This window comes from Alosa sapidissima, chromosome 22, assembly GCF_018492685.1.
Source record: "Alosa sapidissima isolate fAloSap1 chromosome 22, fAloSap1.pri, whole genome shotgun sequence".
In the NCBI taxonomy this organism is placed as follows: domain Eukaryota; kingdom Metazoa; phylum Chordata; class Actinopteri; order Clupeiformes; family Clupeidae; genus Alosa; species Alosa sapidissima.
Window position 1 is genome coordinate 9,047,854 of NC_055978.1, and position 14,198 is coordinate 9,062,051.

The 14,198-nt window shown below is 46.4% G+C and overlaps 1 protein-coding gene across 2 annotated transcripts in view; it reads right to left on the reverse strand.

Moving 5' to 3' along the window:
- The window catches only part of nrip2 (nuclear receptor interacting protein 2), a 48,537-nt gene extending 34,491 nt beyond the window's left edge, over positions 1–14,046 (reverse strand). For both annotated transcript variants that reach the window (XR_006026392.1, XM_042078550.1), the window contains exon 1: positions 12,848–14,046. Coding sequence is in view for 1 of the 2 variants with exons in the window: in XM_042078550.1 (XP_041934484.1) it covers positions 12,848–13,003 (156 nt within the window). In the remaining variant the exon portion in view is untranslated. The remainder of the gene's footprint in view (positions 1–12,847) is intronic.
- Between the last annotated feature and the right edge of the window lie 152 nt (positions 14,047–14,198).

The window sequence follows — 14,198 nt, forward strand, 5'->3', positions numbered from 1 at the left end:
TGACATCACTGTACAATATGAGTGTAGTCATGACTACGCGGAGTTATATAGACTTATGTAAATCATTATGATGTTTAGAAATACTTTATAACCCATTTACGATTGTGCTTATAATGCTTTATGGAGCCTAAGTTCATAATTTTATTGCACATGGATATATGTATAGACTGAGAAAGAGCAACATCCATTAACTTTGCCAGACAGACTTACAGCCAGACAGACAGACAGACAAACACACACACACACACACACACACACACACACACACACACACACACACACACACACACACACACGCTGTACACACACACACACACACACACACACACACACACACACACACACACACACACACACACACACACACATTCACTGCTCGCGCTGATTTTACAGAGAGATCAGAGATTGATTCTGACAGCAGTGAACACACAATGTAATTTCAGTCCAGGCCAGCTGCAGCTGCTGATTCATGTAGACCTCAAGCTGCGCACACACACACACACACACACACAAACACACACACACACACACACACACCACACACACACACACACACACACACACACACACACACACACACACACACACACACACACACACACACACACACACACACACACAAAAATAAACAGTGCCACCAGATTCTGGGATTCAGACCTTCAAACTCATTTTGTGCAACAGACTCTGTTAAACCTCTCTCTGGTTAGAATGACAGGCCAACCAGACAGACCCCAAGCTAAACGCACAGACACAGACACAGGCACTGACACTGACACTGACACTGACACTGACACTGACACTGACACTGACACTGACACTGACACTGACACAAACACACACACACACACACACACACACACACACACACACACACACACACACACACTTCAACCCTCATTTACCATTGTGGCAAAGTTACAGGCAGAAGAACACCATTGTGCAAAATTCCACATACATAAATTCGAAAATGGTATGACGAATCTTTCTGCATCTCAAGGATCAAGTATCTGGGAAGATTTAACCTCGTTCCAGAATACTCTCACTTTTACTACGGAAAAATCTGTATTAAAAATGATTTGGACTGGAGTGGACTTGAGAGGGTAGGAGGGTCAAGGGCTTGGGCACATTTTAAGGAGATGTTTGAGAGCAGGGGCATTAGGATCTGATTTAGAGACTTTTAGGGATTCTTCTAGAGTGTTCCATAGTGTTTTAGAGTGTTCTAGTGTGTTCTACAGTGTTACAGTGCATGGGGCATTCAGTGACCACATGAAAAAGAGACGAAGAGGCTCTCAGACAAAGAGGCTCAGGTTGAGTAGTAAATAAGTAACAAGTCAAGGATATTACAAAATGGAAGGTCACATGTGTGTCCAATCACTAGAATGTAGCAGAGGTAATTACTGACCAACGTATGTCTGTGTGTGTGTGTGGGGTAAATCAGCCTCTGCCACACTTTCCTGTCAATCACCTCTAAAGGAATCTGATTATTATGGTCTGGCTCCAAAATGTCTACTCAAGTTTTGGCTTCTTAGGGTTTTCTAAAAAGGCTCAAATTCTTTGAACCTTTGAACCATACAACCATTCCATGTACAGAAGCCTTCAATGTACTTGCTACAGCAGCAAAAGGCCAATGATTGGGTTCTAAATTGTATCCATTAAAACTTACTTACAGGAGTAGATATAATTTGACAGCAATAACAGTCTGACTCTTGCAGAGGCTAGATTAGGCTTCTGCATCTCATGCATGTACTATCTGAGGGGACTGTCTGAATGTGTTGAACACACTCAGATAACAAGTTTTAGATCAGCACATTATGACACACCTTCCAGCCAGCCGTCGCCATGACGAGTAATCATGAATAATTCAGCGCGCTGTTGCTCCTAATTTGCATGGAACTTTGGAAAGGGAGATGCAAGGATACGGTTTCAGAGAAATGCCATGGTTTCAGTGTTTGTGTGTGTGTGTATGTGTGTGAATGTGTGTGTGTGTGTGTGTGTGTGTGTGTGTGTGTGTGTGTGTGTGTGTGTGTAGAGAGAGGGGGGTGAGATTGTGTGTTTGTGTGTGTGTGTGTGTGAGTGTGTGTGTGTGTGAGTGTGAGTGTAGAGAGAGGAGGGTGAGATTGCGTGTGTGTGTGTGTGTGTGTGTGTGTGTGTGTGTGTGTGTGTGTGTGTGTGTGAGAGTGTGAGTGTAGAGAGAGGGGGGTGAGATTGTGTGTGTGTGTGTGTGTGTGTGTGTGCGTGTGTGTTTGTGTGTAATTGATGAGACAGGGGAAAAACAAAAACAGGAATACTGCTGGTTCAGCTGGATGAGGATGAAACATGGTGTTGTGTTTATTGCCCTCTCATTAGACTGAAACAGCAATCGAGAGCAACGGAAACTTTATTAGTTTGTTTTTATGGAATTGCATACATTCTCCTATTGCTCTGCACCCCGCAACCACACAAACACACACACACACACACACACACACACACACACACACACACACACACTCTCCAACATTTAAAGACTAAAAAGCTCTGTGCCCTCATTCTCTTGTCTTCCACTTTTGATTCAATAATCTCCCTCTCCCTCTCTCTCTCCCTCTCTCTCTCTTTCTTTCTCTCTCTCTCTCTCTATCTCTCTCTCCATCTCTGTCCTAACCTCACTCAACATTTCATCCTTTTCTCTTTCTGTAAATGTACCTGCTTATCTCTCCCCCTCTCTTCTTCCACACCCACTTCTTTTCCATCTCTCTCTCTCTCTCTCTCTCACACACAAGATGTGTGATTAGACACTAATTGGCATGTGTGCTAATTATCAGCCTGCAACAGGCAGCCTGACATGACCTGTCCATGAATGGCATTCATCTGGTTCTGATAGGCTCTGACACACACACACACACACACACACACACACACACACACACACACACACACAGACACAGACACACACACACACACACACCCACACACAGACACACAGACACACACATTCCCATGCATTGTAGGATTCACTGTTTTTATTCTTTCTGTTACTTTATTCTCTCTCCCTTCCATTATTTTATCTATCTCTTCCTCCCCTTTATCTCTTCTTGTGTGTGTCTCTTGTGTCTTCTCTCCTCTCTTTTCCTCCTGTCTTTTCTTCACTTCTCTCTCCTCTCTTCTCCTCCTGTCTTTTCTTCACTTCTCTCTCCTCTCTAGGTGCATTTCTCCCCATATATTTCTGTCATCATTGCGTCGTGTGTCTCTTTTGTGTCGTTGTGTCGTGTGTGTCTCTTGTGTCATTGTGTGTCTCTTGTGTCGTTGTGTGTCTCTTGTGTCGTTGTGTGTGTCGTTGTGTCGTTGTTTGTCTCTTGTGTTGTTGTGTCGTTGTGTGTGTCTCTCTTGTGTCGTTGTGTGTCTCTTGTGTCATTGTGTCGTTGTGTGTCTCTTGTGTCGTTATGTGTGCCTCTTGTTTCGTGTGTGTCTCTTGTGTCGTTGTGTGTGTCTCTCAGATATGTTCAGTGCTGGCCACTGGTCTGTTGCAGGTGGAGGCGGAAGAGAGTGGCGGTTTCCTCCTCTTCCTCATCTTCCTCCTCTGGGGCTTCCCTAATTAGCTGTGTCATATGAAACTGATGGGATCCATTACTGCAAAACTCTCTTTCTTTTTCTTTTCTTTTCTCTCCTCTCCTCTCCTTTCCTCACCTCTCCACTCCTCTCCTCTCTTCTCCTCTCCTCTCGTCTCTTCTCCACTCCTCTCCTCTCCTCTCCTCTCTTCTCTTCTCTTCTCCTCTCGTCTTCTGTACCTCTCATCCCCACTTCTCTAATCTCCTCTGTGCCAACTAGGGACTCAATAAGCGCTTTCAGATATAACCTCCGGAGTATATGAGGAGGTTTGTCAAACGGAGGTCCTACCCTTCGGATGATTCAGATATGATGCTAACCTGCGGACCTAATACTGACCTTATACGGACGTATGTGTGAACGACATATACTGTACGCACATTACAGAATCTCTGTGTGGTTGTCGAGTGAGGGGTGGGGGCTTGTAGAGTTCACAAGATGCGAGATATGACACAGAATATATGCGGCCGCTGCCTGTCACAGCTGCTTTTTGTTTACAAAGTGTAGCCTATGCATTATGTAGGCTAAAGAAGAGAAATCTGTTGTGCATAGGCTAATACTTGAAGTAGGCTAGTCACGTAAGTGCACACTTGAAATTGACCTAGCCTACAGTATTTGTATGTGTGCTTCAAATAAACACATTTATCTGTTTTCCACGTTATGTACCAGAATTAGCTATAGAACCCCAAATCTGGTTTGCGTTGGAGAGAGAGAGCATGCACAAACTTTATGGTAGGCTACCAGCCAATTCAGTAGGCTAACTCAAGACTTCAAGATCATACAACGTTTTTAAGCAACAGACAAAATACTAACATTAATAACAGTGAAGTTGTTCGTTTTTTCATGGTTTATTTTTTTCCAAAAGCATCCTCTCCCCATGTGTCGCATTTACGTAAGGAGCTTGGAACAAAGTTGGGTTTTCTTCGTTTTCATTTTCTCTATAGGCATATATGCTCAGCAAATATCAGCGAGCTCAGCAGGTCATGAAGGCTATCAATGAACAGAAAACCGTGTTGGCTAACAATTTATTAAATACTCCTGTTACTGTCGTCAACGACGTCGCTGTAGGCTACTGCCTTTTCAGCGCCTTCTGCTTATGATGATTCAGTCTTCTGAATTCGTTTGTCCTTGCCATGCAGTTGTAGGCTAACGTGTCTCTAACGTTCCCTTCATGTGTTCTATCAAAATGTTGTATGCCCTCATGGACAGTAGCTCCGTGATGTCTGCATCTTTCCAGGTCGGAGATTTTCTGGACAGCACTATGCCACTCCATCATAACACTGGCATTTAAGTCAGATCTAACCACATGGACGCACGAAAGAAACGTCACCAACACGCCCTCTCACTAGCTGTGAATTTTAACCGCATGTTCTACTCCTCGTTCAGACACAGCACATTTACATAATGTCCGGAGGAAATACTAGGGGGGGAGTAGTAGAACAACCGGCTAAATTCGGACTTCCATATGACCGGTTATGTCATTCAGATATACGGCCCCACCGTTTAACATCCGCAAAACCTCTGGTCTTACACATATGTCTGAAAGCGCTTAATGGCTTTTTCTCTCCTCCCTGCCAGACCCTGCCAGATGAGCCCTTATACCCTCTGTACCCCCTCCACGCACGCACACACATACACGCACAAGCACGTACGCACACACGCACGCACACACGTTGGAGTGTAAGAGAAATGTCCCCCTATTGATCTGAATGTTAGGATTACACTTTCACTGTTATTCTACATTAGGCTATAAGACTAAAAGACTAAATTATTGAATTACTCGTATGATCGTCCACATCTTGTGACCTGCAGCATAGCCTACCTGATCTTAAAGAGTTTGAAGTTAAGTTGACATGACAACGGCCCCTGTCAGGTTACATTGTCCAATGAAAATGGAGCTTTGGTGTTGACTGAGGTTAACCAAGATATTATCATTTAGAAATGCACTTACATTATATAGTATAGCTGCTTATTTACAAGCATGACAAAATCTCAGCTCAAATTTCTCCGCAATCAACAAATGAGCCATATCCGACCCCTGAGGTAGAACATCAGACTCTAAACGAAACATCAGCCAAATGTTCTTCCAGGCGAATGAGATCTGAACAATAAAAAATAAAATCGTTGCCATAATAACATTCTTATGATTAGTTTAGAATTATGATTCTAGTGAGATCTGTTCAAAGAGCTTCACTGAAGTCATGCCAAAGAGTGATTAGCTGCTCCATATCAGATCTTTTGTTGAGAGCATTAAAAGGGCTCTATGATGTTTTTACTGCGCTGTGTGACTGATAATGAAATACAAATGGATATTAAAAAAGGGAGTATAAAGAAAGTCCATCTGGGATGCACACAAGGCCAGGCTGAGTGTGTTTTTGCGGTGGGGATATCAACTATCTTGGAGATGTGAAATTTGATGAGATGTGACATGCGCGCACGCACGCACGCACGCACGCACCTCAGGCTCTCAGTGGCTCTAATGTTTGATCAGTGAGGCTGTGTGTTTGAGGTGCTGGCTGGTTGAGGATGGTGCTGTCTACTCAGAGATTCTCTCTATGTGCAGACCCAAACGAGAATCCAGCAGAGAGGGACATTTCACTGGCCACACACACACACCTACACATGTTGTGTGTGTCTTAAGCAAACCCTGAAAAGCTTACAGGAAGCTCACCAAAGCCAACGATTATAAGATCAAAACAATGACAGAGCCAAATGCCTTGATAGCCTTGTCTAGCATCTCAGTAGCACTGAGCATTAGGGAGAAAAACATGGAACATTGCATGAGTTAATGAAATGCTAATAGACTGGCTTAGATCAGTTATGTCACACACAAACCCATTTGCCTCCGGTGTGCAATAACCGGAAATTACATAGACATCCACACACACACAATCACACACACACACACACACACACACACACACACACACACACACACACACACACACACACACACACACACACACACACACACAATAAATTATTATCTTCCAGCATCTCTAACCAACCTTTTAGAACACTGCATGAAGCTCTTGCAAGTTGGCCTTGCACCATTCCCCGCTGCTTTAACATCACTATTGTAATCTCCTCTGCTCTCCTCTCTCTGTTCTCTCTCCTCTCCTCTCTCTCCTCTTCTCTCATCCTCTCCTCTCTCTGTTCTCTCTCCTCTCCTCTCTTCTCATCCTCTCCTCTCTCTCCTCTCCTCTCTCTCCTCTTCTCTCATCCTCTCCTCTCTCTGTTCTCTCTCCTCTCCTCTCTCTGTTCTCTCTTCTCTCCTCTTCTCTCCTCTCCTCCTCGCCTCTCCTCTCTCTGTTCTCTCTCCTCAGTTCTTATCAGCCCCCCCACCTCTCCTTTCTCCTCTCTCTCTGTTGTTCTCTGCCTCTTCCTCTCTAACCTCTATCCTTCCATCTCCTCTCTTGTTAGTTCATGCCTGCTCTTCTACACCTCTTCTCCTCTCTTTGTCACTCTCTGTCCTCTTCTCTTTCTTCTGTATCCCTCTATCTCCTTCCTTTCACATCTGGGCTCTCTCACTCTCTCTCTCCCTCTGTCAGTCTGCCTTCTTCATTCTTCCCCTCTCCACACCTCTTTTTTCTTTCTATCCCTCTATCTAGTCTCTCCTTTTGTCCTCCCCTCTGTCACTCTCCTCATGTCCTCCCCCTCCCTCCTCCTCTCTTTCCTCTCTATCCCTCTCTCTCCTCTTGCCTCTGTCTCTGCCCTCTTCTCCTCCTCTTTCCCTCTCTACCTCCCTCTGTCCTCTCTATTCTTGCCTCTGTCTCTGCCCTCCTCTCCTGCTCTCCTCCTCTCTTCCCTCTCTATCCCTCTCACTCCTCTCTACTCTGCCCTCCTCTCTGTCTCTCCCTCTCTCTTTTCCTTCTCCTTTCCCCCTGCTCTATTCTCTCCATCTCTGCTGCACTTGAACGGAGCCTTGCGTTTGCCCTTTTCTCCCTGTGCTGTGCTGCACTCCCCCCTCTCTGTCTCTCTCTCTATCCTCCTCTCCCCCTCCTCTATTCCTTCCATCATCTCTGTTGCGCTTGAACAAAGCCTTGAGTTTGCCCTTTTCCCCCTGTGCTGTGCTGTGCTGTGCTGCACTTCCTCTTCCTCCTCCCCCTCCCTTCTCTCTGTCTCTCTCTCTCTGCCCTCTTCTCCTTTCCTCCTCTCCCATGCACTCCTTTTCTCCCTCCATCTCTCTCTCTGCCCTCTTCTCTTTATTCCTCCTCTCTTACTCCTCTACTCTCTCCATCTCTGTTGCACTTGAATGAAGCCTTGACTTTGTCCTTTTCTCCCTGTGCTGTGCAGTGGCTTCTCTCTCTCTCTCTCTCTCTCTCTCTCTCTCTTGGTCCTTTTCTCCCTGTGCTGTGCTGTGGTCATGGCTGCTCTCTCCTCGTCCTCCTCCTCCTGCTCCTCTTCCTTCTCCTCCTCCTCTCGTGGCTGAGCGTGGCGTGGCGAAGCAGCCGTGGCTGGACGAGGCCTGAGGGTCCAGCAGCAGCAGCAGCAGCAGAGTGCAAAACAAGCCCGACTGTTACATAACCGTGGCCCCGCGTGTGCGTACAGCGAGTGAACGCAGCCGCCGCTGCTGAATTAAACACCAAGCGAGCGCACAGCACGTGACCACCACACACACACACACACACACACACACACACACACACACACACACACACACACACACACACACACACACACACAGGCCAGTGCCTTCCTAGTCAGGACAAAGAGACCTTAGAGGGGGATGTATTTTAAAGGGGGGTAAGAGAGGTGAGACATTGCATTCTGTCTCCTTTGTGTGTGTGTGTGTGTGTGTGTGTGTGTGTGTGTGTGTGTGTGTGTGTGTGTGTGTGTGTGTGTGTGTGTATGGGTCTTTACACACTTACCACTTTTCTGTCTCCCACTTCCTCTATGTCATATAAGTCATTTACTCCTTTTTATTCTCTCTCACACATTCTTCCTCTTTCTTCCACTTCTTTATTGTGACTGTCTCAGTTTCTTTCACTCTTTAATATTCTTTCTCACTCTCTTACATACACACACACACACACACACACATGTATCACTCTTTCTCCCCTCACACAAACCCACTGAACTTTTCTGTTGTTATTATTGTTTTTTTCCGCTGTCTCGTTCTCTGTCTTTTTTTCTCTTATCATTTCTCTCTGATCCAACTTTTTTTTCTCTCTCTCTCTCCACCCCCCCCCCCCCCCCACACACACACAGCCTCCCACTCATCTTCTCCTTGTCCTGACAGACAACCTTATATCAGGCGCAAGGCTCCCCTGTACTGACTCAAGTGTGTCCTGCTAGGGTGCAGAATATGATTGGTAGTGACAGCACACACACACACACACACACACACGTACACACACACACACACACACACACAACACACACACACACACAAACTCAGTGATAGCAGAGACAGGCGGGTGGGGATTGAGTGGTTGGTTGGATAAGCTAACAATGGCGTCGCTATGGCTTCAAGGCCATCGTCTTCCAATGTCAGTTATGCTAATAGGTTTAGTAAGCTTTTAGCATGACTGGCATCAGACCACACACACACACACACACACACACAATCATGTGGACAAAGAGCTATTTAAACTCACATCTAAAAATGACACACACACACACATACTGAACACTAGCATGTTATTTTCCTGTGAAGCTCTGGTGCCTGAGCCGAACAAAGTTCAGATGGCTCCTGTCTCTCCCTCTCTACGACATCACACAACGCCACTGCTACACAGATTGCAGACCACCTGAGATCACTGGACAAGCCATGCCCATGTAATAGGCTAAGTTGGCACTGCCATGTCTGTGCCATGGATGTTGCCCTCCTGCGGCATCTGCTACAATGGTCATGGTGCAATGGTTAGTTAATCTACTTGTAATGCTGAAGGTGCTGATTTCAATTCCTGCTTCAACGACAAAATGCAGATCTCACAATTTGGTCGGCTTGTACATAAGCTTATTCCTCATGACATGTTGTTTAAAGCAGCCCTAAGAGTTTTTTTTACCCTTTAAGGTAATGTTTCCAAAATCATTTTGATGGCATATAAACTCTTAATCGGGGGAACGGTACTTCTGTTGCACTCGCAGATTTTTGCAGGTTGATTTTGTAAAATAGACAGGAGTTGCTTTGACAGGTAGGAACACTGTCCTTCTCCCACCACTAGAGGGCTGGTAGGTGGAGTTAGCCAGCTAGCAATGTGCATAGATTGAGCCTACAAACGATGACAATAATATGTCTGATCGTGAAAAGTTCCTCAGTTTACAGTATGTTATGTAAGTCATTCAAGTAGTCAGTGGCTTAGCCGGTGGGTTAGCTAATGTTATGCCTACTGGCTTCGACAGCTAGCATGCTAGTTAGCCTTATTCTGATTGCACAACACATGATCGTGAACGTGTAATTTACTTTTATGGCAACAAGTTCTGAAGATATAATGTTCACTATACACATATGTCACAGCATAAGTCACCATCAATGAGTGGCAAAAAAACACAAATTGAGTGGCAGCATTCCATTTAAATCTCCAGCAAAAATCGAAATGGAAAGGAGCTGCTATGCTTTACTGTAGAGTAGGCCTACAAATAGATAGTGTAGGCCAGTGTTTCTCAAAGTGTGGTCCGGGGACCACTGGTGGTCCGCAAGCTATCCCAAGTGGTCCGCGAGCAGACGTGGTAAAATATAGTATAGATGCAATATTGAACCAACTTGTATGTAAATCCAAACAGTTCTGCAATATTGCCTATGTAAGCTATGCCAGTTTAAATCATATTAATCCTCTGACACAATAAGCAAGGTGCAAAGACAAAAAGCAAGGTGGTTCAGTGAGTAGGCCTATTGTGTGATATACTTTTGAAGTAGGTACTACTCTTTTTTTAGCTAGGTGGTCTGTGAGGGTTTTTTTATTGGTTAAGTGGTCCTTGGTCTGAAAAAGTTTGAGAAACACTGGTGTAGGCTACTTACAGGAATTTGGAGCTCTCTTTCTACGGACTGCTGTCCGTGCATATATTGCATCTGAGTTATGTTTATAGTTTGTTGCAAAAAGGCACATTTATTATATTAACAAGTTCATTTATTATTGCACTTCTCAACTGTAGGGGGACCCAAAGGGCAAATCTCCTTGAGTGCTGCTTTAATGTCGCTTTGGATAAAATAGTCTGCTAAATTAATAAATGTAAATGTTAATGTAGACCTAAATGGAAAGCTTGGTCGGAATGATGTACTGAGCATCCTATTTAAAGGAACTGTGGGCATGTCATTGGGAATACAGAATGGAGATGGTTTGTGCAGGTGCTGCACTTGTCTAGCTCTAAGAGCTAAGCACAGAGCATTTTGTGTGAGAAAAGCCATGAGTCAGAGTGGAAAGAGAAAACGCACGCCTTCAGAACACACACACACACACATACACACACACACACACACACACACACACACACACACACACACACATGCCTCCAGAATACACACACACACACGCCTCCAGAACACACACACACACACACACACACACACACACACACACACACACACACACGTCTCCAGAACACACACACACACACACACACAAACACACACACATGCCTCCAGAACACAGACACACACACACACATCCAGAACACACACACACACACGCCTCCAGAACATATACACACACACACACTCACACACCTCCAGAACACTCACACACACACACCTCCAGAACACTGTCCTCTCTAATCCCTCCGTATGGCCATATGTTCAGCCCTGCCTCCTGCGGAACACGTGGGGGGAGTGTGACCACGCCACGCCAGGCAGCAGTCTGCCACACACACACACACACCACACACACACACACACACACACACACACACACACACACACAACACACAAACACACACACACACACACACACACACACACACACACACACACACACACACACACACACACACACACACCTCCTCTAAAGAGCAAACAAGTCTGTTGCAGTAGCCTCTAGTAGCCTCTCTCTCACAGTAGAGTAGAGACCAGAAAGAAGAAATAGAGTGAGGGATAGATGGCGAGAGAGAGAGAGAGAGAATGGGGGGGTGGAGAGAGAGAGAGAGAGAATAGGGGGGGGGGGGGTGGAGAGAGAGCGCGGGAGGGATCCAGGAGCCATTTATGAATCCTTTAGAGCGGCTTTTGCCTGCTGTGAATGCTGTTGTTATAAATACATACATAATATAATCACACACACACACACACACACACACACAGAATGAATCCCTCCTTCTGGAGATTCCTGGAGCGCGTTTGGGAATTTGGGCGTTTGCCACCTAATCAGCACTTCCCCACGAGAATCCATACAACCCTGCAACAATGGTATGGTGATGTAACACACACACACACACACACACACACACACACACACACACACACACTCAACTGTAAATGTCTTTGTATGTGTATATATATGTCTGTGTGTGTGTGTGTGTGTGTCTGTGTCTGTGTGCGTGTGTGCTGTGCGTGCGTGCGTGCGTGCGTGCGTGCGTGCGTGCATGCGTTTTGACATCTCTATATAAAGATGCAGTGACAGTCCAAACCCTGCGAGAGAGCCTCCATTTCTTCTGAACACCGAGTTCCATGAATGTTTGATAGCGTAAGCACTGTTTGCCCCCATTGCTCCCTCTGAGTGGCAGAATGTGCTCATAGTCCCACGCTCAGCAGCCCCCCCGTCCACATGTAAACAAGCACTCCACCGATCCAGCCAAACAGCTGCTCAGTCACTGAGAGTACCCCTTCAACTACAAGTACTTCTTCATTACCTCCGAGGCATCAAGAGTGTGTGTATGTGGGTGAGGGTGTGTGTGTGTGTGTGTGTGTGGGTGGGTGAGGGTGTGTGTGTGTGTGTGTGTGTGGGGGGGGGGGGGGGGGGGGGTTATCAATTCCCAAAAACACAAGGAGGGTCTTACCAGGGGGGTATTTCAAGTACATGCTTTAGTGACAAACCTGGGTAAGTTGACTCAGAGTAAGGGGTAAACCTCCTAATAGAAGAGCTGTGTGGCTTCATTCTCCTAACAAAACAATGCCATAGGGCTCTTGTTGTAGGAGGTTAACCGCTTACTCTGAGTTAACTTACCTACTGTAGGTTTGTCACTAAACCATGTACTTGGAATACCCCCCAGATCTTTGGAGGTGTATCAACAACAACATCAACAACAACAGTAACAGCAAACAGCAGCTGTCAGGTGTGATGGGTGTGTGTGTGTGTGTGTGTGTGTGTGTGTGTGTGTTGGGGGATCTTACCAGGTCTTTGGAGGTGCCGAGCCTCTTGAGTCCGTCCAGGGGCAGCAGGTCGGCGGAGTCCTTGTGGGTGAACTGCGTGGCCTGTTTGAGTCTCCGCTGCTGGTGCAGGATGGCCTTGTCCCTCATGTCCAGCTCCCTCTTCTTCGTCTCGCTCATCCTCGTCACGCTCTGTCACGTCACCGCACTACAGGTCACACTCGACGCTCACACACACACACACTCGTCTACGAGGCGTCCGAGTCTCAACTCGGCACAGACGGCTAACGCGGAGTCTCCTCCAGGTGTGATTAGTGGAGGTAGACAGGGGGGAAAACACACACACACACCTCTGCTATGCTGCCACACACACACACACTCACACATGCACCCACACACAGACAGATGTACGTACAGCGAAACAAGAGACGTTTTCTTTTCACAGTTCTGCCGTATAGTGTGAACTCCCACAGTTGCAGGGCAGCTAGTGTTGCATGGCTTGTCCACCCACTCTTACAAACACGGATGTACACACACGCACGCACACGTAGGAAAACTGAACAAGACTCAGTCACCCGTGCCTACTTCTCTTAAGCGCATGCAATTAACACACTCACATTCACATAAAAGCCTGTTTACCCTTCAGCAGAATAAAGAGCAATTAATCAAACGATCCAAAGGTTCATATGTGTGTTTTAAAAGACACCTTCCCTTCCCTGTGGTCCCTTCCCTGTGGTCAGCACTGAGGTCCTCTCTCTGTGTGCGTTCAGGTTAAGAGGTGAAAAGTCCTTGATACCCTCCTGTGACGGATGGTCCTCTTCTGGTCAGCGTCGATATCCTCTATGTGTGTGTGTATGTGTGTGTGTGTGTTCAGGTTCAGCGGTGGACGTAGTCCTAGATTCCCTCTGTAACAGGCATGTAGATCCTCACAGGCTGTGGTGGTGGCAGTGAGCACTGAGCGCTTACACTCTCCCGTGATGATGTGTTCCCCTCCGATGATGTGCTCCCCTCTGCTGCGCAGATCAGATGTGAGCGTGTGCGAGAGTGTGTGTGTGTGTGTGCACAACACACGCGCATGGGTGTGTGTGTGTGTTTTAGTCTGTCTCTTCTTCCTTCTGCCAGTGCGGATGGTCCTCGTAGCTCGTCAGAGTGCAAACTGTGTCTTCTCTCTACCCTCGTCTCTGTGTGTGTGTGTGTGTGAGCTCTCTCTTTCTCTGTTTCACTCGCTCTGTCCCCTCCTCTCTCCTCTCTTTCTATGTCCCCTCCTCTTGCTCTCCTCCCTCCCCTCCTCTCATTCTAGCCCTCCCTCAACACCTCTCTGTCTCTCTCTCTCTCTCTCTCTCTCTCTCTTACACACACACACACACATACACAC